This window comes from Raphanus sativus, chromosome 9 (genome assembly GCF_000801105.2).
Source record: "Raphanus sativus cultivar WK10039 chromosome 9, ASM80110v3, whole genome shotgun sequence".
Taxonomy (NCBI): domain Eukaryota; kingdom Viridiplantae; phylum Streptophyta; class Magnoliopsida; order Brassicales; family Brassicaceae; genus Raphanus; species Raphanus sativus.
Window position 1 is genome coordinate 15,102,259 of NC_079519.1, and position 22,818 is coordinate 15,125,076.

Below are 22,818 nucleotides of genomic sequence, written 5' to 3' on the forward strand. Positions count from 1 at the left end.
CTTAAAAGGGCAAAAACGTAGGATCCATCATTGACACAGGGCCGCGTACCGCCTCGCGATCGGTGAAGCGCGACTGCCCCTCGAATCCGGTCGAGAGTGAAAGAGTTCCAGGAACAAGGCCTCAACCTAAAAATATCCCTCTTGATCGAAAGATCGGAAGGAACATGCGCAAGACACCTGTTCTCTGAACCAAAAAAAAAAAAAAACACACGTTGAGTACTCGCCTTTCGGATTCTAAGAAAGGGGATGCGACAATCTTACCTCGCTGGTACAACCAGTCCGTTGGGAATAGGTGGAGAAAGCCTTCCTCGACAGACTCTCCATCTATCCTCACAAAAAAGAAACGATCAACATGATCCTTGGCGTGCGAGGTAACTCCATGGATTACCGAAAAATTGGTCCTCGCCTTCATGGAGTATACTCCATTGATGCTTGTCGCCTTGGGGTTCCATAACCCTTCAAAATCGGCAGGGCTAAGGTCCATCCCTAACTCGTAACTCAGAATCACAACGCCAAGCCAGCTCTCCAAAGCTGACACGTTCAGCTGGCTGATTGCGATTTCGAAACGGTCGAGGTCCTGAACAATGACCCCAGGGATTGGGAACCACAGTCGGCATTGCGTCAAGAACGCCTCGTAGCAAGTAAAGTAACCTTCCGGAGGATGCTCCGAACTATCATTCCCACGGGGAATGCGAAACACGACTCCCTTCGGAACCTCATAAAACTCTCGAAGAATTTCGAGATATTCAGGGGATACTTCGCTCGGCGAGTCAATTTCCTTGCGCATCCTCAAAGGTCGCCGTGGAATCGGGATCACGGGAAGGGGAGCATCAGAAACAAAGACAGCGTCACAGTACGCGTTCCTGTTGATCTCTGAATCCTCTGGCTTCGGAACTTCTTCCTCGGCATGAAAACTATCCGAAGACGAGTGAGATTGCCTCCTCGAGGATCTTGATCTTGAAGTCATTCTTTTCTTAAAATTAAAGAGAGAATTTGCAAGAGAAAGATTAACTTGAGATTCTTGGGTGAAGTAAGAATGGTAAAAGATTCACAAGTCTTTATAGGCAAAAAATTTACTATTCACCCCGACCTTCGACACGATTTCATTTCCATACTTTCCTCACGAACCATACCGCAAGCTAGGACCTACAAACCCTACGGCTCCTAGCTAGCTGGGGGGCTAACTATTGGGTCAAAATCGGTCAAGACGAAATCGATGTCCGAAAATCTCGGAAAAACATGAAAAATATTAGAGCAACCTCGAGAGACTAATTGTTAATCGAGAAACCTCGGAAAATATTAAGTTAGAGATTAATCGTCTCGAAATCAACTGCTAGAAACATTTTCTACAGAAGGAAAAACCTACGGCAAACTGAAAACGCAAAAAAAGACGCACACGCCGAAGGAACTGAGCAGCCAACTCCGGACGTGGCCGCCGGCGGCTAGCGCCCGTGCTGGCCGTGGCCGCCGGCGGCTAGCCCCGTGCTGGCCGTGGCCGCCGGCGGCTAGCGCCCGTGCTGGCCGTGGACGCCGGGCGGCTAGCGCCCGTGCTGGCCGTGGCCGCCGGGCGGCAAGCCCCGTGCTGGCCGTGGCCACCGGCGGCTAGCACCCGTGCTGGCCGTGGCCGCCGGGCGGCTAGCCCCGTGCTGGCCGTGGCCGCCGGCGGCTAGCGCTCGTGCTGGCCGTGGCCGCCGGGCGGCTAGCCCCGTGCTGGCCGTGGCCGCCGGCGGCTAGCGCCCGTGCTGGCCGTGGCCGCCGGGCGGATAGCCCCGTGCTGGCCGTGGCCGCCGGCGGCTAGCGCCCGTGCTAAACCATGGTCGCCGGGCGGCTAGCCCTGTGCTGGCTCGGGACATCGGACGGCTAATCTTCGTGCATAAGTTCTAGGCCTCCGGGTCGCCAGAAATCCGTGTTTTGCGACTTTCTGAGATCCCTCAAACAAAACTCCTTTTTCTGCTCCAAGATTTCAAAGAACCCATAAGACGTCAACGGACAGGAAGACTTCGTATAAAACGGTGATGGTTATCTTAAAACACCCTGTGCCTCAGCAATGGATCGAAGATCTTCCGAAAGTCTCGACATCCAAGTAGGAGCATTCTTTTAAAGAAAATCGTAGAAAACAGCGGAAGACCGGAAGACGGCCCGAAAGGGACCAAACCCGATCGAACAGTCCGTTTACGATTTTCTAAAAGGATAGATACGACGGTTTACAATTATCTTCGCATGACAAGATAAATGTTAAACTTCCGAAAAGATAAATGTCAACTTTCCAAAAAGATAAATGTCAACTTTCCCGATAAACGCGAAAGCCGACGAAAATGGAAAAAGTCCAGCCCGCGGCGGACTCAGCCCATCAGGAATAGACCGTCATATGGGAGTATATAAGCAAAGCTAGGAGCAGAGGAAGGGGGATCCGAAATCAGAAGAAAGAAACCACTCCAGAGCAACTTAGAACTTAGGGGCTTATTTCCTTTTTTAGCGAGCTGCGATTCACTAGGTTAGATCTAGGTTTCGCGACTAGCGACGATCGACAGCTCTTGAGGCTGAGATCTCGACCTGTTGTCCAACGCTCTCTGCAGATTCGGAAATAAGAATTCTTTCTTTTTGCTCTCTTTATTTTACGCATTTATTCCCAAACTAGACTTGTATTAACTTTGTCGTGCGTGGCCCAGCAGATAGCCGGGATCCTCGGGGAAAGCTAGGTCAACTTAGTTTTCCTACGTTTTAACTTCACTAAAATCGACAGTGCGAATTTCGGTTCCCACAAGAACCAGGAGGAGCTCTGCGGGCTGAAGCTGGAGAAGGAGTCCTTTGAGGACGAGAGGATGATGGCTGTGAGTGGAGCCAAGGTGACTGCTCGCTGGGAGCTGATGAGGGAATGGCTCAAGGAGCAGACCGATAAGTGGGAGTTGGCCATGGAATTCCAGCGATACAAGCTGGTGAAGGAGGCCGAGGCTAAGCTGAAGGGATTGGCTCTTCCATCGTTTGATGATGAGCCACCTCTCCCCGAACCCGGTGCTGCCAAGGAGGCTTCCCCTACTCCATCTGAGGGCGTGGCTGCTTCTCCAACCGCCTTGATCTTTTAAGCCCTTCCGGCTTTTGTTGTTGTTTTTGCCCTTCGGGGCTTTGTTTTTAAACCTCAGGCCCTCGTGCCTTAGAACTTTTAAAGTACTGGCTCATGAGAGCCTTAGACTTTAATCTATTTTATTATGCTTCCATCTTTTGTCTCGAGTAGCTTAGAGTTGTCTTGCTTGCGTTTCTAAGATAGGGGTATTCCCTATCACGGGTTACGGGCCGAAGGCCGACCATAACCTTAATCAGATTATGTAAAATCTTAGGGGCTGGTGACGATTCTACCCTTGGGATCGCACCACTTCGGATTTCAGAGGAATCAGGACCTGAGTCATGTTACCGTATTGATAGCCTAAGGGTTTAGATCTCATCGAACCAATTCCATATCCTTAGAACGCAAGGACACCTAGGTAGACGCGTAGATACGTGGGAAGGGATGGACCCTTGAAAGGGCTAAAGCCTCGTAGGGGTCGGACCCTCGTAAGAATTGACCCCTTGTGAGGGCCGGACCCTTGTAAGGGTTGACCCCTTGGAAGGATATCAATGTCTAGGACCTGGATCCTGTTAGTCAAACCCTGAAATGATTAGAAAAGCATTAGACCTTGTAATCCATTATTAAAAACCTGAGTTTTAGTTTTGGAATGAAAGATCCTTGCTTAGAACCCTAGAATTCTAGCTTGGTTTGAACCCTAGGGTTCTTGAGCCCTAGAACCCGGAAGTTCTTAAGGTTTTGAACCCTGAGGCCCCTTACCTAGGCCCGAAGGCCGTTTTATTGAACCCAAAGGTTTACTCATTGAACCCTGAGGTTTCTGAGTGTTGGGGTTTAATCCTTAGATCTGGGGACCATGACTAAACATGATGGATACCTCGAACCCGGAGGTTGATGCTTTTGAACCCTGAGGTTCTTGGCAAACCCGAAGGTTGGTATTTGGATTCAAAGATCCTTGAATGCTGAGGTTATTATCAGATGCGAAGATCAGTCAGACCCGAAGGCCTTTGATCAACCCTTAGGTGATCTTCAATCCGGAGATTCCTTACAGACCCGGAGGCTGTATTGAACCCTGAGGCTCTTAATTAGACCCTGAGGCCGTACTGAACCCGGAGGTTATTATGTAGACCCTGAGGCCCTACTGAACCCTGAGGTTCGTCATAGACACTGAGGCCGTATGCGTTATAGGAGGTTTGTCATCGTATTCTGCTCCCCATGGGGGAACCACTACCGATCTGTTATTGAGAAATCGCACTCTGCCACCCGAAGGTATAGGCCACTCTCGTGAATCTCAATGCTGCACTCTACCTTTCTGCAGAAAAGGTCACGCTCAGACTTACTGTGGTCTAGCGTGGGCCTGCCCTGCGGAGCGACTTCACACCAGACACACTACTTTCCACGTCTGGATAAGTATTAAATTTTGGTGCTAACCGTCAGCATCTGATTACAGTACTTTGCAGTGTACGTCATGCCCCCTGCGTGTATTTAGCTCTTAACGTCTTTAACACAGGGTTTGGGTAGCACTAGTACGGTGGTCCCCACGTAAATTTTGGACTTATTGCCTTTACGCAGGGCCCGAGATGCAGACAATGTAATAGGGTTGATCAGAACCGTTCCTTATATGTCGTACACCCATGTTAGTAGTCTCACTAGTATATATAGGGTTTGCTGAAATCTAAGGTCCCTTAGGACCTAACCTAGCTAGTATGCCCCTTTAAGTACACTGGAGTTCCTATAACCCATTTAGCCGTAACTAATAATGTATTTTATAAGCTTAGTCCGAAGACGTTATCGCATATATAGGAGTAGGAAACCAGTGTACTTAAATATATTGCAATAATAGTAGTAGTATATAAAGCTTGATCCGGGGACCTTACTTTAGAAGTGATAGAATTTGAGGTGCAAGGCATTCCAGCAGTTGGGTTGGACCTTACCGTCGCTGTCTTCCAGCTTATAGGCTCATGCCCCTTGCACCTCTATTACCTTATAGGGATCCTCCCATCCAGGAGCGAGTTTTCCGGCAGATTTGTCCCTTGCGTGGTCACAGACTTGCCTTAGGACCCAGTCCCCTTTCTGGAAGGTTCTGGATCTGACCTTCTTGTTGTAGCTCTTGGCTACTTTCAACTGGTAGGACGCATTTCTAAGGCTAGCCGCCTCCGTTTTTTCATCGAGTAGGTCTAGACTCAAGGACATTAGCTCGTTGTTCTCCTCCTGGGAGAGGAATTCAGAGACCGTGGTCCTTACTTGCACCTCTGTGGGTATGACCGCTTCAGCATCATAGACAAGTGAGAAGGGAGTCTCCTGGGTAGCCGTCTTCGGGGTTGTCCGATAGGCCCAGAGTACTCCATGTAGATCTTCTGCCCATCTCCCATGGACGTCTTCTAGGAGCTTTTTGAGCATCTTCACCACGGTCTTATTAGTGGATTCGACTTGACCGTTAGATTGGGGATGTCATGGTGCTGAATAGGAAAGCTTGATGTTCCAGTCCTTGCAGAACTTTTGGAAGTTGTAGCTCGTGAACTGGGGTCCGTTGTCTGTGACAATCTCATGGGGAGTTTCGAAGCATGTGATCACGTTGGTCCATAGGAATTTCCTGATATGGAGATCCGTTATCTTGGCTAGTGCTTCAGCTTCTACCCACTTCGTGAAGTAATCAGTCACGACTAGGAGGAAGATCTTTTGCCCCGGTGTCATGGGGAATTTCCCCACGATGTCCATGCCCCACTTTCGGAAGGGCCAAGAGGAGCTTAGAGATTTGAGGTTCTCTGCTGGAAGATTGGAGACTGGCGCATGCTTCTGGCATTGGCTACAGAGATTGGCTTGTTTGAGGGAGTTTCTCGCCATGGTTGGCCAGTAGTATCCAGCCCTTCTGGCTCTGAGTACCAGGCTCCGACCACTAGAATGGGAACCAAACTCTCCTTCGTGATGCTCTTCTAGTATCCTGGCGGCTTCTCTAGGGGTAAGACATCGTAGATAAGGTCCCGAAAAGGATCTTCGGTATAGTTTCCCCTCGGAAAAGCAGTACCTAGCAGCTTGGCGCCTTATCTTCCGACTTTCGTCTCGATCTTCAGGCAAAGTGTCGTACCTTAGATAGTTAATGATGGAAGTCATCCAGGCCTCTCATTCGTCTACTATGGATACTTCTTCAGGCTCTCTCTCCCTTTTGGTTGCGGGCCATTGGAGTACCAGTAGTGGGATGCTCATATGACTTGTAGTTTCTAGGGCGGACACTAGATTAACTAAAGCGTCGGCCTGGGAGTTGTGGTCCCTAGGGATCTGGGTGAGCTTATAGTGTCGGAACTTGTCGAGTAGTCACTTAGCCACGGATAGGTACATGATCATACTCAGATCTTTTGCCTGGTAGTCTCCTTGGACTTGGCTTATGATCAGTTGTGAGTGAAGACCTGGAACTTGTCGAGTAGGCGCTTAGCCACGGATAGGTACCTGATCATACTCGGATCTTCTACCCCCATCTGTTTGGCGAGTGTCAGCCCTGCTATTAGGGCTTCATATTCATCTTCGTTGTTCGTCGCTTTGAAGTTGCATCGTACGGCCCTTGAAGCTGATTCCCCCGTAGGGGAAGTTAGGACTAGTCCCACGCCTGCGCCCCTTACGTTACTAGACCCATCAACGTATAGTGTCCATTCGCCTTTCTCCCCTTCGTTATCACGAAACTTTACTTCTTCTTCCAAGGCTGGAAGCATGGCAGGAGAGAATTCAGCTACGAAATCTGGTAGGACTTGCGATTTGATGGCTGTTGCAGGCCGGAAGATCACATCATACTCCCCCCAGCTCTATAGCCCATTTTGCTAGTCTTCCTGACACTTCCGGCTTATGAAGGACTGCTTTGATGGGGAAGAAGGTGACCACCACAATTTGATGAGCCTGTAAGTTGATAGTGCTCAAATTACCCAGTAGAGCTTACTCTCTCAAATAAGAGGTACCACTGTAGTACTTAGGGATCGAAACACGAGGAGTTAGGGAACCAATTAAATCTAATCAAGTAATTAATCCTAGGTGAAGTTGGTTTTAATGATGAAAATGTAAATAACAATTCCTAAAATGAGCAAGGTAGTTGCTCTAACTAACAATATGATGGGTGTTTCAATAAAATGAAGAGTTCTAGACTTAGGGCTTTTATTCAGGAATGGAGATTATAATGTCTATAAATGCCTAACAAGTTGCTTGCATGATACTATAGAACTCAGTCGCTTAACTCCCAGTGATGTCTCACTAGTTAAATAATCTAGATCTCTGGCCTCAACTGTCGTATGTTCACACAGAAAAAGAGTCGATTGATATCCTTTAGAGATATCGATCGATACACCTTTCGCTCGGCGATCGATTCACCTGTCGGGATATCGATCGACGGCTTCTAGAGATGCCTAGGCGCGAGCCGATAATGAACACTAGATCTCAAGGAGGATGGTTAGCTCTTCTCCAAGGAGATACTAGTTCAAACAGATAACTCAAGATATCAAAGATCCTAGTGATCTATATTCTAGTTAGCTACTCTAGAACAAGCTTAGGGTGCAATCTATTTGATGAATATCACAACTTAGCAATTATAGTTTGGAGCTAATCCCACAAACCTATTTAAACCCTAGATCTAACAAGTAGACTACCCAGACATAGCTAAGCAATTCATAAAAATAGATAGATGAAAGAATTGCATAGATAGATAAAAGTAGAATATTAAATGGAGTTCACAAATCTCTCCAATCTCTCAAAACATGTAAAACTCTAGTCTCTCTCTCACACTCTATGCTTTGCCTCTCAAGACTTGTGTTTCTAAGACTCTTCAAAGCTTGCCGTCAAAAACACTTAGCAGGAATATTTAAGCATTTCCATTAGGTTAAAAACTCGTCAGGGGCAATCTCGTAATTTGGTGAAGTCTTGGTGAAGTAGTCGGCTAAACTATTTCGTCCTCGATATCGATCGACAACACAAGATGTGTATCGATCGATTATAATCTTCTAGTACGCGGATCTTCTCAGCTACATCGATCGACAACTCAGGATGAGTATCGATCAATTCTTATCAATATGTTGACTTCCGACTTGGTCTTGAATGTTCAACTCGGGTGTATTATCTCTTGTACTCCAAAATGCTCCAAAAACATCACTTTATCACGTAACGCTCGTGAACCTGAAAACATACCTAACAGGCTAGAAAACAGATTAGATATATAATAAAATACTAGTATACCATGGTAGAAAACGGGTGAAATCCATGGTATATCAACTCCCCTAGACTTACTCCTTTGCTTGTCCTCAAGCAAAAACAGTAGTCTTTGGAAAAGGTTTGAAAACAGTAGGACTCAAAGATTCAAAATATTGAAGTCATCACTCTATGGATTTGCAATTCATATACAAACATCCTAATCAAAGAAGTTATTATGCCTTATCCTAGCTTAGCAACCAAATTCATCTAGTCAACAACTTAGCAAATCTTATCTGACATTCCCCTCTACTAACCTCATTTCTTAACATAAAATAAAAGTGCAGGCTTTACCTTGGGAGTATCGATCAAAGGACACATGGATTCAACTCAAACAAGTATCTGAACACACAGGTAGTCTTCTCTGATCCCTTTCTCCCCTCATCTCTCTTCTCTGAATCTCTTATTAGTTTCAATTTCAACAGGTTTCGATGCCACAATGGTCATCTAGTCTATCTCATTGACATTTGCATTTGTAACTCATACATTTTTGACAAAGTGTAGCGAATAATGGGGTCTCTGGTAATTTACATATCCCTCGTTTCCACAATGTGTGATCATCCTTTAGATTTAGAATACTGGGGTCGCAGGAGACACTCCTACCCCTCTGCCTCTCAAGAAATCATTTCAATCTTTTATAACATAAACTTAGATTTTTGAGATGCCGAAGAGAGAGAAGGAAGGGAACCAGAAACACACAGACTTTTTACCTTCCAGACTTGTAACAGTGATTTCCAAGCCCCAATACAAGCAAATAAAGTCAGTATTAGTGTTGGAGGTCAGCTTTGGTTCCTTCAAACAATATCAGCTAGTGTATATAGGTGACAGGTTGATCCACTTTAGCATCTTTAGTACTATCTGCAATCAGTAAATTTAGAATGATGCTAAAGAGTGGTTAGACAGTCAAATATAAATCTACATCAATGTCCCTATTTAATACTTATGTGAAAAATAATTTTGAAAAACATCTTAAATAAAAACCAAAAAAAAACACATATTAGTAAACTCTCCCCTAGACTTAAATTACACTGTCCCAGTGTAACACAGCCGGAGTGAGGTAAATAAATAAGTAATAACAAATAATAAATATAACAAGATAGAACGAAACCTGACCGACATGGTGTCGATCGATACGTAGGGATATACGTCGATCTTTAGTGATGGTCGTGTGGTGTCGAGCGATGTGAATGGAATGTGTCGGTCGACGGAATCATCATTCTACTTGGATCTTTTAAAACTGTAAAAATAAATCCGTAAAATAAAAGTAAAAATGTAAAAATAACTCCAAAATAAAATAAAAGAAAACCTAATAGTGGGTTGCCTCCCACTCAGCGCTTTGTTATAGTCATTTAGCTTGACTGTGGTGGGTGTGTGACTCATGGGGTGCAGTGGGGGTTGTTGTTTGCTGGTGGGCAAACATTTCCCTTTTCTTTGGACTCAGTAGCAGTGAAACTTCTTGTGTCATCATCTGATCTTGTCCATCTAGGATGTATCTTTGATAAATCTGCTTTGATGACTTGCAACCTTCTGTCTAAATCTTCCATGTCAAACTGATGTTGATAGAAATCAAATGTTGAATGCTGACAGTTTTTCATGTTGTGCTGTGTCGTGCTGGTCATGAATCTGCTGATTTTGGTCTGCCAAGGACTTGGTGTCGATCGATGCTATAACTTGTGCGTCGGTCGTTTCGCTGGGCGTTCTGGCGGTCGATCCATTGTCAACTGTGTCGATCGATTCTGAGCGTTGTCCTTGGTACTCAAGAATTCTCTGCATATTAAGTATCTCATTCTTCAATAGACCAGTAGCTCTGCAAAGGTTGGTCACTCTTTCGTTGAAACTGGCGTCAATGTCATCACTTCTCCCATTGAGTCTCTCCTCCATAGAATTTATAGCTTCGTACAGCTCATGTTTGATCTGATCAACTTTTGCTGCTGTGCATGCTCTCTTCACTGGTGGTGGCTCGATGTCGATCGATACAGGTCTTGGCCTGTCGATCGATGTCGCGTTTCTGTCACGAAGACCAATATGATCTTGAACTATGCCAATGTCTTGTTGCAACTCGTTCAGCTGTTGTGACAGTGTATCCAGGTATCGCATGATAGGTGAACTGAAGTGATCGTGCTTCTCCTTGTATGCTTTCATCCTATCTTCCAGTGCTGCGAACCTTGTGTCGATCGATGGTGAAGAATGTGTGTCGATCGACAGAAAAGTAGCATTCTGAGTCTGATCTTTCTTGCGAATTGATGCCAACTCTTTATGTAGAAGATCGATCCTCTTGCTTAACCATTCGACATTGTTGTTGAGAGGGCTGTAGACGTCTCCAATCCGTGTATTTATGTAAGCAATCTCCCATTCATCCCTCTTAGGTGATGAACATTCTGGTCGGTCCTTGGATGTAGTCTTGCCGATGTCGATCGATGGTACAGGTACCGTGTCGATCAATACTGGTGGCGTAGCTTCCTTCTCAAGCATGGTTAATATGCTTCCAATCTCCATTCTTATCTCAGCCATTTCACTTTGGAAATCCTTATAGCTGATATCCAAAGGCTGGAAAGTGTGTTCCACCAATGTGCGAAAGTCTGCCTCAAGGTGTGCCTGAGCTCTCCATACATCAGTCACCATATCATCTATCTCCCCTCTACTGTAGGGTACTGGTGGTGGTCTGTATGCATGGTAAGGGCGTATGTGTTCTGGAAGGCGTAAGCAACCTTTGTGAAAAAGAGATGATCTCGCCAGGATTCTCCTTATGTGCTCCTTGGTAACAAGGATGATTTCACCATCAACTCCCCTAGCATGTCCAAACTCATCTCTGTGGACACCAAATTCATCCTTTGATTCCCATTTGAATCTCGTGGATCCATCGGTATTAAAGGCACGTCGTCCAAACTCCAAACGTCTGTCGGGCAATCTGACTCTTGCTCTGTCGATCGATCTGGGATATCCGCTGTCGATCGATGTTGATGAAATGATATCGATCGATGGTGAACTCCTAGGTTGACCGAAGCTTTGAGGAACTGTATCCTCTCTCATGGTGACGTGGTGGTTGTCCTGGACGTGAGCTAGGATGTCTGGATGGCCACGTTGTTGTGTGAACAAGTTCTCTGGTCCATTGGCAACTTGAAGGATGTCTACTATGTCTTTTCTGGTTATGTGCAGAACTCTTCCATCCATTGCTCTTGCAAAGCCATATGTGTCCCTGAAAATTCCAAATTCATCAGGTGTTAGTGAAACATTCCTGATATCATATGGATCATGAAATCGAGATTAAGCTCTGGTAAAGGCGTCGATCGATGGTGCAGTGGTGGTGGCGATCGATGGTGATCGTCTAGCTGCATGGTTGGATCGATTGTTCATGGTGTTGCAGTCCTCCATTGTTAAGTTGCTAATTGCTGGAAGCTGCTGGGTATAAGGTGTTGAGTTTTGAATTTTCGTGGCTGGTGTTGTCAACCTTATATACCCATGTGTTGCCCTAATCGGTGAAATTCTGATTTTGTCCTTTAAGTCGTCCGGGTCAATATCGATCGATGTGAGGCTGGCGATGTCGATCGATGAACGATGTCGTTTTGCTGGATGTAGTAGATAATCGATCTAACTCTTCCTCTGTATCATCTCCTCTAGCCTCTCCTTCTTCAGGTGAGCAGACTGGCTGCCCCAGAAATGCATGTAAAGCATCTATCTTGGCTCTGAGTTCATTCATCTGGTCTTCCCCGATGGTTGCAACCGATTTCTTCTTGTCAGAGTCAGTGTTCTTGCTGCTGCTGCTATTGGCTAGGTTCTCAATAAGTCTCACTGCCTCTATTGGATTCCTGGTGTTGAAGTTCCCCTTGCTAGCAGTATAAAGAGCCATCTGATACCTCAAGGCGATACCTCTGTAGAAAGTGCTTAGCAGCTGCACTTCATTGAATCCATGGTGTGGACTGTCTCGCTGGAAGAACTTAAATCTGGTCCACACGTCTTTAAAAGACTCACCAGGCTTTTGCGCGAAAGTGGCAATTTTGCTCCTTAAGTCTTCAGCACGTGTCTCATCAAAGAAATTTCGCAGGAAGGCGTTCTTGATGTCGGTCCAGGATGTCAGTGATCCTGTAGGTAGCTGCTTGAGCCAGTGTGAAGCTTCTCCAATCAGTGAGTATTTGAAGAGCTTGTAGACTAGGTAGTCCTCAGGGACTCCATCCATACGAATAGCAGCGATAAGATCCTCGAACCTCTCCAGATGGTCCATAGGATGCTCGTGTGATAACCCAGAATAAGGTATCTGAGACACGAGAGAGTAGTACTGAGGCTTGACGCTCGAAGTTCGGCTTCTGAATCTCTGGAAGTCGAATAGCTGATATGTTGGTGTAGTACTCGTCTGGAAGATTGTAGTCTGCGAACGATCGTGTTTGAGCTTCTCCTGTAGCCTCAGCTTCAGGCTCAGGGATTATGTTTCCCTGTGCATCTAGCTTGTGACATGTTGCATTACGCACATGACCATCTTGGTCATACAGGTTTTCATTCTGGTCCTGCGTGAGAATAATAATCGCAACCATGCTTCGCGGGTTAGTATCGATCGATGTGCGGTGTGTAATATCGAACGATGTGGATCGGCGAACGTTATCGGTCGACGGTGATGTCTGAGTGTCGGTCGACAGTTGAACGTGAATATCAGTCGACGGTCCTGCGGTTCTTTCGATCGATGCGGAGCGTAGGTCTTTGCGGATTGAACGTTCCAAGTGTGCACGATCTTCTGAGAATAGTAGTTGATTTTCCTTGTTCCTTCTGGTACTGCTGGGCATGTACCTGAAAAGACAAGAAAAAAAAAATTTAATCAAAAAGGAGGTAAAAAGAAAAACCTAAGATTAAATCTAATGGCGATCAAAGCTCCCCGGCAACGGCGCCAAATTTAATAGTTCTCAAATTACCCGGTAGTGCTTACTCTGTCAAATAAGAGGTACAACTGTAGTACTTACGAGGAGTTAGGGAACCAATTAAATCTAATCTAGTAATCAATCCTAGGTGAAGTTGGTTTTAATGATGAAAATGTAAATAACAATTCCTAAAATGAGCAAGGTAGTTGCTCTAACTAAAAATATGATGGGTGTTTCAGTGAAATGAAGAGTGCTAGACTTTGGGCTTTTATTGAGGAATGGAGATTATAATGTCTATAAATGCCTAACAAGTTGCTTGCATGATACTATAGAACTCAGTCGATTAACTCTCAGTGATGTCTCACTAGTTAAATAATCTAGATCTCTGGCCTCAACTGTCGTTTGTTGACACAGAAAAAGAGTCGATCGATATCCTTTAGAGATATCGATCGATACACCTTTCGCTCGTCGATCGATTCACCTGTCGGGATATCGATCGACGGCTTCTAGATATGCTTAGGCGTGAGCTGATAATGAACACTAGATCTCAAGGAGGACGGTTAGCTCTTCTCCAAGGAGATACTAGTTTAAACAGATAATTCAAGATATCAAAGATCCTAGTGATCTATATTCTAGTTAGCTACTCTAGAAAAAGCTTAGGGTGCAATATATTTGATGAATATCACAACTTAGCAATTATAGTTATGGGCTAATCCCACAAACCTATTTAAACCCTAGATCTAACAAGTAGACTACTCAGACATAGCTAAGCAATTCATAACAATAGATACATGAAAGAATTGCATAGATACATAAAAGTAGAATAACAAATGGAGTTCACAAATCTCTCCAATCTCTCAAAACATGTAAAACTCTAGTCTCTCTCTCATACTCTCTATTTTGCCTCTCAAGACTTGTGTTTCTTAGACCCTTCAAAGCTTGCCATAAAAAACACTTAGCAGGAATATTTAAGCATTTTCATTAGGTTAAAAACTCATCAGGGGCAATCTCATAATTGGGTGTAGTCTTGGTGAAGTAGTCGGCTAAACCATTTCGTCCTCGATATCGATCGACAACACAAGATGTGTATCGATCGATTATAATCTTCTAGTACGCGGATCTTCTCAGCTACATCGATCGACAACTCAGGATGAGTATCGATCGATTCTTATCACAATGTTGACTTCCGACTTGGTCTTGATTGGTCAACTCGGGTGTATTATCTCTTGTACTCCAAAATGCTCCAAAAACATAACTTTATCTAGAAACGCTCCTGAACCTGAAAACATACCTAACAGGCTAGAAAACAGATCAGATATATAATAAAATACTAGTATACAATGGTAGAAAACAGGTGAAATCAATGGTATATCAGAAGTAGGGGTATAGCTTTCGAGCAGCGTTAACCAAGGCGAGGGCCAGCTTCTCAAGGTGACTATTGCGGGTTTCCGCGTCTAGCAATGATTTGCTCACGTAGTAGATAGGATGTTGTTTCCTTCCTTCTTCCCTTACTAGGACCGCACTGACTGCATGCTCTGATGCCGCCAGATAGAGCAATAGGACCTCACCGTCCAAGGGTTTTGAGAGGAGAGGTGGAGTAGTGAGAGAGGCCTTGAGATCGGATAGGGCTTGCTCACATTTATCGGTCCATTGGAAGTCCTTGGGGTCCTTCAAGGTTTCGAAGAAGGCATGCGACTTGTCGGATAGCCTGGAGATGAACCTGCTCAGGGCGGCCATCCTTCATGTCAGTTTTTTCACCTCCTTGACGTTGCGAGGGGAAGGTATCACCTGGATTGCTCTCACCTGCTCTGGAATTTCTTCAATGCCCCTGTGGGTGACTATATACCCTTGGAACTTCCCAGAGCTTACCCCGAACGAGCACTTGGAAGGGTTTAGCTTCATGTTGTACCTTCTGAGAGTAGTGAAGGCTTGCTGAAGGTGCGAGATGTGGTCCTCGGCGTCCAGGGACTTTACCAGCATATCATCAATGTAGACCTCCATGGTCTGCCCTATCTGATCGGCGAACATCATGTTGACAAGCCTTTGATAGGTCGAGCCTGCGTTCTTCAATCCGAAAGGCATGACCTTGTAACAGTAGATGCCCCTTGAGGTCATGAATGAGTTCGTCTCTTGGTCGTCAGGATGCATTAGGATCTGGTTATATCCGGAGAATGCATCCATGAAATTCATCAGCTGATGACCAGCAGTTGCATCGACCAGCTTGTCGATGTGAGGCAAGGGGAAGGGGTCTTTAGGACATGATTTATTAAGGTCCGTGAAGTCGATGCAGACTCTCCACTTCTCATTCTTCTTCCTAACGACGACTACGTTAGCTAGCCATTCCGGGTATTGCACCTCTCGTATGAATCCGGCATCCAGTAGATTTTTGACCTCTTCGTTGATTATCTCGTCCCTTTCAGGGGAGAACTTCCTCCTTTTCTGTCTTACGGGAGGGTGCATCGGATCCACTTTGAGTTGATGCATGATAACATCGGGAACAATTCCAGGAATGTCCTCATGGGACCAGGCAAAGCAATCGGAATTGGATCTCAAGAAGTCGACCAATCTCTTTCTTAGACCTTCTGTAAGCTTGGAGCCTATCTTTAAGTTTCGACCCAAGTTCCCTTCTGCAAGTGGAACCTCATCCATTCCTTCCACTTCCGGCTCTTCGGTATGCGGGGCCGAAAGCTTCTTCTGTAATTGCTATAAGACTTGGGTCTTTCCCTTCAAGGTAGTTTGGTAGCAGGATCTGGCATTCTCCTGATCTCCCTTGACCGCCTTGATTCCCCAGGGAGTTGGGAACTTAACCAGTTGATGCAAGTTCGAAGGTACGGCTCCCATGTCGAGGATCCAAGGCCTTCCAAGTATCACATTATACGATGAAGGACAATCAACGACTAGGAACTTCGTGGCTTGATTTATCCCCTCGGCGTACACGGGGAGAAGGACCTCTCCTAAGGTTTGCTTGACCTCTCCGCTGAAGCCTACAAGGGGAGTCGCCTTTCTAGTTAGGGCCGTGGGTTCCAACCATAGGTCGGCGAAGACCGAATGGAAGATTATGTTGCTGGAGCTTCCATTGTCCACTAGTATTCGCTTGACCAAGCAGTTTGCTACGATAAGTGATATGACAAGAGCATCGTGGTGAGGAGCAAGGACCTTGTCCTGCTCCCTTGCAGTGCAGCTGATCTCATATGTTCCGAGGAGTAGGCGCTTAGGACCCTCGGCCTCCTGACCGTTCCTGGCGTTGCTGTTGGGGTCAAAAACGGTTATCTCGAAATCAACGGCTAAGTCTATTTGTCATACGAAAGTATAAGGAAGAAACGGGAAGTGATCTAAGTTCGGATAGGCCGAACGACAAGGAATCCGCCTTGAAACTTCAAAGAGCCCGTTCTCTCAAACCGTGAGGACCCAGAACGATCAAGATATCAAATCGAAGCCCTCGTCGAGACGCACGTGCTGGTCCTGGCCGCCGGCGGCTAGCCCCCGTGCTGGTCCTGGCCGCCGGGCGGCTAAGCCCCCGTGCTGGTCCTTGCCGCCGGGAAACTTCAAAGAGCCTGTTCTCTCAAACCGTGAGGACCCAGAAAACGATCAACATATCAAATCGAAGCCCTCGTCGAGACGCACGTGCTGGTCGTAGCCGCCGGGCGGCTAGCCCCCGTGCTGGCCGTGGCCGCCGGCGGCTAGCGCCCGTGCTGGCCGTGGCCGCCGGGCGGCTAGCCCCGTGCTGGCCGTGGCCGCCGGCGGCTAGCGCCTGTGCTGGTCGTGGCCGCCGGGCGGCTAGCCCCGTGCTGGCCATGGCCGCCGGCGGCTAGCGCCCGTGCTGGCCTTGGCCGCCGGGCGGCTAGCCCCGTGCTGGCCGTGGCCGCCGGCGGCTAGCGCCCGTGCTGGCCGTGGCCGCCGGGCGGCTAGCCCCATGCTGGCCGTGGCCGCCGGCGGCTAGCCCCATGCTGGCCGTGGCCGCCGGCGGCTAGCGCCCGTGCTGGCCATGACCGCCGGGCGGCTAGCCCCGTGCTGGCTCGGGTCTTCGGATAACGATCTTCGGTACACGAATCCCAGTCCCCGGCAGTCTGAAGTTTGTACTTGAGTTTTTCTCAAGTCCTCGCAGGACGAATCATCGAGATTCCGTGTACGAAACTCCAGTCCTTACTCCAATCAAAGACCGTCGGAAACACTTCGGAAACTCGTAAGGTATCAACCGGAAGGAAGATCTTAAATTCTTCGTACGAAACAGCGATGGTTATCTTAAGACACCACTCGTCTCAACTCTACGAATGAATGAAGAACTTCCGGAGAGATCGTAGAAAACCACGGAAGTCCTGGAAACGGCCCGAAAGGGACTAAACACGATCGGACAGTCCGTTTACGACTATCTGAGATAGATACGACGATTTACGTTTATCTTTGCATAGCGAGATAAATGCTAAATTTCCGGAAGGATAAATGTCAAGTTTCCCGAAGATAAATGTCAAGTTCCCGATGAAAGCCGACGAAAATGGAAAGAAGCCCGCCTTGCGGCCCAGGAGGAGAATAGACCGTCATAAGAAGGAGTATATAAAGGAGCTTTGGGAGAGGAAGAAAGGCAGAGCGAAAATCATTAAGAGAGAGCAAAAATCCTAGAGGGAGACCAAGAAAGCTCCTGTTAGGTTAAGAACTTAGAATTTAGGCGGTAGACTAGCAAGGTAGGACCTAGAACGTCCGGCCGCCTCTCGTTCTATTTTCATCTTGTCCGCAGGCTCCTGTCTCTCTCGGAAGGATCTAACAATCCTTTTACTTAGAGTTCCGCTCATAGAAACCCTAGGCGTTATTCTCGACACGCCCGTTTCTATGACAAACGCTCGTACTAGACGAACTCCGCCAGGCAGTTCGATCTCTTGTTCAAATCTTTCCAACTGAACTACGTCCGACTTGATCCTCGAAAGGGGTACGTAGGCAGCCTTCCTTAAGGTCCAGTCTCAAATCTTAATAAAACATTTCCGCATTTATTTGATCACTTGTCGTTGGTTGTCGCAGAGAATCCGGACCTTCAGGGAAAGTTAGGTTTACTTAGCTTTCCTCCGATTTACTTACTTAAAATCGACAGTGCGAATTTCGGTTCCCACAGTTTGGCGCTAGAAGGAGGGGAGGTCGGATTCTCTTTCTTAAAAACCTACGATTGGTAACAACATCATGGCCACATCACCTGTCCGCAACATCGTGTCATTCGGGGACAGAGCAACGGCTGGTCAAGCCAAACCTCACGACGAACTCCTCGTTATCAGACTAACGATCCAGGACATCGACGTAGCAAGAATATTGGTCGACACCGGATGCTTGACAAATATTATATATAAGAACACTCTCGAGAGGATGGGAATCGACCTAAGCGCTATCACGGACGATCCCAACCCAATAATCGGACTCTCAGGAAACATCACAATGACCCTCGGCTCAGTCGATCTCTCGGTCAGAGCCGGGAGCGTCACGAAGATGGTGGAGTTTTTGGTAGTCGACGGTCCAGCAGCATATAACGCGATCGTCGGGACTCCGTGGTTAAATTCCTTGCGAGCAATCCCCTCGACTTTCCATCTGTGCCTCAAATTTCCGACCCTCCTCAGAGTTGAAACAATACAAGGAGATCGTAAAGCGCCGCAAGTCTGCTTGGCCGCTGGGTTAAAACGAAAAAACTCTGAGTCCGAAACTAACCCAAAAAAGCAAGCAACTCACGAACCAGCATCGCAGGACCCTCCAGAAATTTTCTGGCAGTCGCAAAGAGCTGAGGTCCTGGAAGGAAAACGTGAGCCCACTTGCGAACCAGTAATTTCGGTCTGCCTCGACGAGACTAACCCAGAGCGGTGCGTGGAGATTGGAGCCAATCTCCGCAATCTATTGAAAGCAGAACTCACCGCATGTCTCAAGAAGAACCTTAACACGTTTGCTTGGGCTGCGGGAGATATGCCGGGAATCGACATCAACGTAACATGTCACGAACTACCCATCGATCCAACTCATAAACCCGTAAAACAAAAGAGGCGAAAGCTAGGCCCCGAGCGGGCAACTGCGGTTAATGAGGAAGTCGAAAGACTCCTCAAAGTTGGATCAATAACAGAAGTAAGATATTCCGACTGGCTCGCCAATCCCGTCGTCGTCAAGAAGAAAAACGGGAAATGGCGAGTGTGCGTCGACTTTACTGATCTCAACAAAGCATGCCCGAAGGATTGTTTTCCGCTTCCGCACATCGACCGTCTGGTCGAGGCAACCGCAGGAAACAACTCCTATCGTCCATGGACACAACCCCCTCGTTTGGGACGACTTTGGTTATCTAAGAAAGACTTCGGTAAAATTCATAAAAAGACTTGGTAGTGGAGACGGATTCCTGCCTGCCGTATAAAACGGCTATGGTTAGCTTGAACACCAGTTGCCTTAACTATACGGGGAATTGAAATTTCGGAAAACCAGCGTCACATCGACGGCTTTTTCTAAAGAAAAATCGTAAAAAGTCTAAGGCCCAAGACAGCCCAAAAGGGGCCCGAATCACGGCTAAACGACCCACATACGATTTTAGGAAGGATCGAGCCCAAAGCTGATATGACGGTCTGATTACCAAGTAGAGTTTCGACTGAAAATGCTTTTTAGAATTTCTCCTGGAAATCGCGGAGAAACCCCAAACTACTCATGAAACAGAAAGCACGACTGATCGGGTTACCAATCAGCGTTTCTAATGATAAAATTCGATAACATTTTACGGAACACCTTTCGTAAAATAAATTCTCGAAAATATTTCACGAGACAGCTTTTGCATGATTAAACTCGACAACATTTTACAAAACAGTTTCCGTAAAATTAACTCGACAACATTTTGTGAAATAACTCTCGTAAAATAAAAGGTCAACAACGTTCTAAGAAACATTTTCTACACAAGGAAAAACCTACGGAAAACAAACAAGAACGCAAAAACACGCACAAGTCGAAGGAAACCGAGCAGCCAACTCCGGTCGTGGCCGTGGCCGCCGGCGGCTAGCCCCGTGTGGCCGTGGCCGCCGGGCGCTAGCCCCGTGCTGGCCGTGGCCGCCGGGCGGCTAGCCCCGTGCTGGCCGTGGCCGCCGGGCGGCTAGCCCCGTGCTGGCCGTGGCCGCCGGCGGCTAGCGCCCGTGCTGGCCGTGGCCGCGGGCGCTAGCCCCGTGCTGGCCATGGCGCCGGCGGCTAGCGCCCGTGCTGGCCGTGGCCGCCGGGCGGCTAGCCCCGCACTGGCCGTGGCCGCCGGCGGCTAGCGCCCGTGCTGGCCGTGGTCGCCGGGCGGCTAGCCCCGTGCTGGCTCGGGTCGTCGGACGGCTAGTCTTCGTGCGTAAGTTCTAGGCCCCCGGGTCGTCAGAAATCCGTGTTTTGCGACTTTCCGAGATCCCGCAAAACAAAACTCCTTTTCTTGCTCCAAGATTTCGAAGAATCCATAAGACGTCAACGGACAGGAAGACTTCGTATAAAACGGTGATGGTTATCTTAAAACACCATTTCCCTCGGCAATGGATCGAAGATCTTCCGAAAGACTCGACATCCAAGTGTTGGCTAGCCCCCGTGCTGCCTCTAGGCGCCGGACGACTAGCGCACCCGTACTGCGCTGGTTATCGGGCGACACAACATTCGTCAAGCACGGCAAATCCTCGCAAAACTATTCCGACGATAGTCCAATCCAATACTTTGCACCTTTCGTAAAATAATCCTAGACAATACTTCACGAGACAGCTTCTGCGCGACTAAACTCGACAACATTTTACGAAACAGTTTCTGTAAAATTAACTCGACAACATTTTGTTGAAAAACTCTCGTAAAGTAAAAGCTCGGCAATATTTACGAAATATCATTCGTAAAGAAAAACAATATCATAAGCTTCTTGACCTGACCAGTTCACTCATAGCTTGACGAAATATCAAGTCTCACTCAAGTGACGTCTTGCCAATCATTTTCGCTTGTCCGCCCACCTTAGCCTTCTTCGAGTTTCGCCTACTTCTCCTCCCTTTGCTTCAACGATTCTGCACTATTCCTTCGGGTACATGGTCGATTTAACCAGCAGTACGAGGAAACGAGGATATGAACTTAGGCGAAGACCTTTGACAATAAAACGTTAGAAGACAAAGAGGAACGGACATGAGGCAATCTCGAGTAATCAATGAGACTAAGGTATGTCCGACTTAGAAAATTTTATCATAGGAAAGGAATGGGAACGTCTTGTAAACCGCCGTAAAATTTAGGGAACTTAGGACCTAGGTGGAAAGTCTAGCTAGCTAAGTCTTAGGCATTTTCTTCCAGTTTCGTTCTATTGTTCCTTGACTGTTTAGGCATAACGCGCAAACCGATCTAATCTCTCGAAAAACCGAGAAACGATCGCCGCGCATCCTTGGCATACTCTTTCCGCTTCCGTGAGACTAATGGCACGACGGAGAGCTACAAAATTAACGAAATAACCTTCGGTAAAACTTCATGAGTAACCCGAAGCAACTTTCGCCAAAAAAACGAAACCTAAAGTGGAAAATCGTTTCGAAAAGCCATCACCCATAACTTGGAAAACTCCTCTATGATTGGCATGTCTATCTCGACGAACTCTATTCGGCCCTCGGCCAACTACGTCTTTCCATAAAGCCCGAACATGCACTCGACATCGCCATTAAGGACAATCGTCAACTAAAACACGATCTTAACGGTAACACAAAGGTCATGGACTGGTCTTTTACCAACGACTTCCTTGGCTAAACGGCTGAAGTCAGCCTCCATGCCGGTCTACAATACTTAGCGACCACCGCTCCAACCGTGTAACGGCTAAAAAAGACAATCCACGATTTGTCGTAAAACGACAAACGGATATTATGCAAGCAGTTTGTCGTATAACCCAAAATCGGAAATCATACGATAACGAAACTCGATCCTAACAACCAAATGGTTAAACGGAAAATCTTAAACTTATCATCAAATCGATTAAGTTCTATACGCCCCATAAAACGCGGCACGAAAAGAAACGCTCGTAGCAAAGCTCCCAGAGCTATACGAGTCATTCTTACAAAAACAAATCTCAGAAGGCCAACACTTCACGAAACATAGTGAAGTTAGACGCTTCCCCCCCCTGGTAAAATTTACGCGACCCTTCGGTCCTAAAATCCTCAACACAATTCGCCAACTACTAAACGGCTGCGACAACGGATCCAGTATCCATGAAACGATTATCACATCCAGACACATGTCTCTCATCGCTTACACCTAAAATCGCTCTCTAAAAAGTAGCATACGGACCAAGCGACAAAATCACAATCCGAAGTGGACTACTCGGATTCTATCTTTAACACTTGACGAAAGTATAAATCAAATCATAAGCGAAAGCCCATAATCCTCTTATGGCATGAGAAAAATAAAATCACAGCACTGCGAGACGTCGCTTCGTGCTCGGATAAACATTTTTCGATAACAAATTCATACGCCTTCAAAACGGCATCATTTCGTTGTTGCTGATCACACAAACGAACTCTAACGTCCTAAACAGACAAGCCACCTAAGGGTAGGCTCTTTTACATCCGACAAGGATCCCATAGCGCGCTATACAAAAAATCCAAATTTGGTTCAGCACTTCGTAAAGGAAGTAGCTCGATTCGTGCCCAGACAAATCATATAAGCCGATACCACTTCGCGGATTTTAAAAACGGTACGAATCAGGTTAAAATCACAAACAGGCAAAAC

The 22,818-nt window shown here is 46.8% G+C and overlaps 1 protein-coding gene across 1 annotated transcript in view; it reads right to left on the reverse strand.

Moving 5' to 3' along the window:
• Window positions 1-15,825: 15,825 nt before the first annotated feature.
• The window catches only part of LOC130500092 (uncharacterized), a 10,059-nt gene continuing 3,066 nt past the window's right edge, over window positions 15,826-22,818 (reverse strand). The window contains exon 2 of the mRNA XM_056994800.1: window positions 15,826-16,369. Within this exon, the coding sequence (XP_056850780.1) occupies window positions 15,826-16,369 (544 nt within the window). The remainder of the gene's footprint in view (window positions 16,370-22,818) is intronic.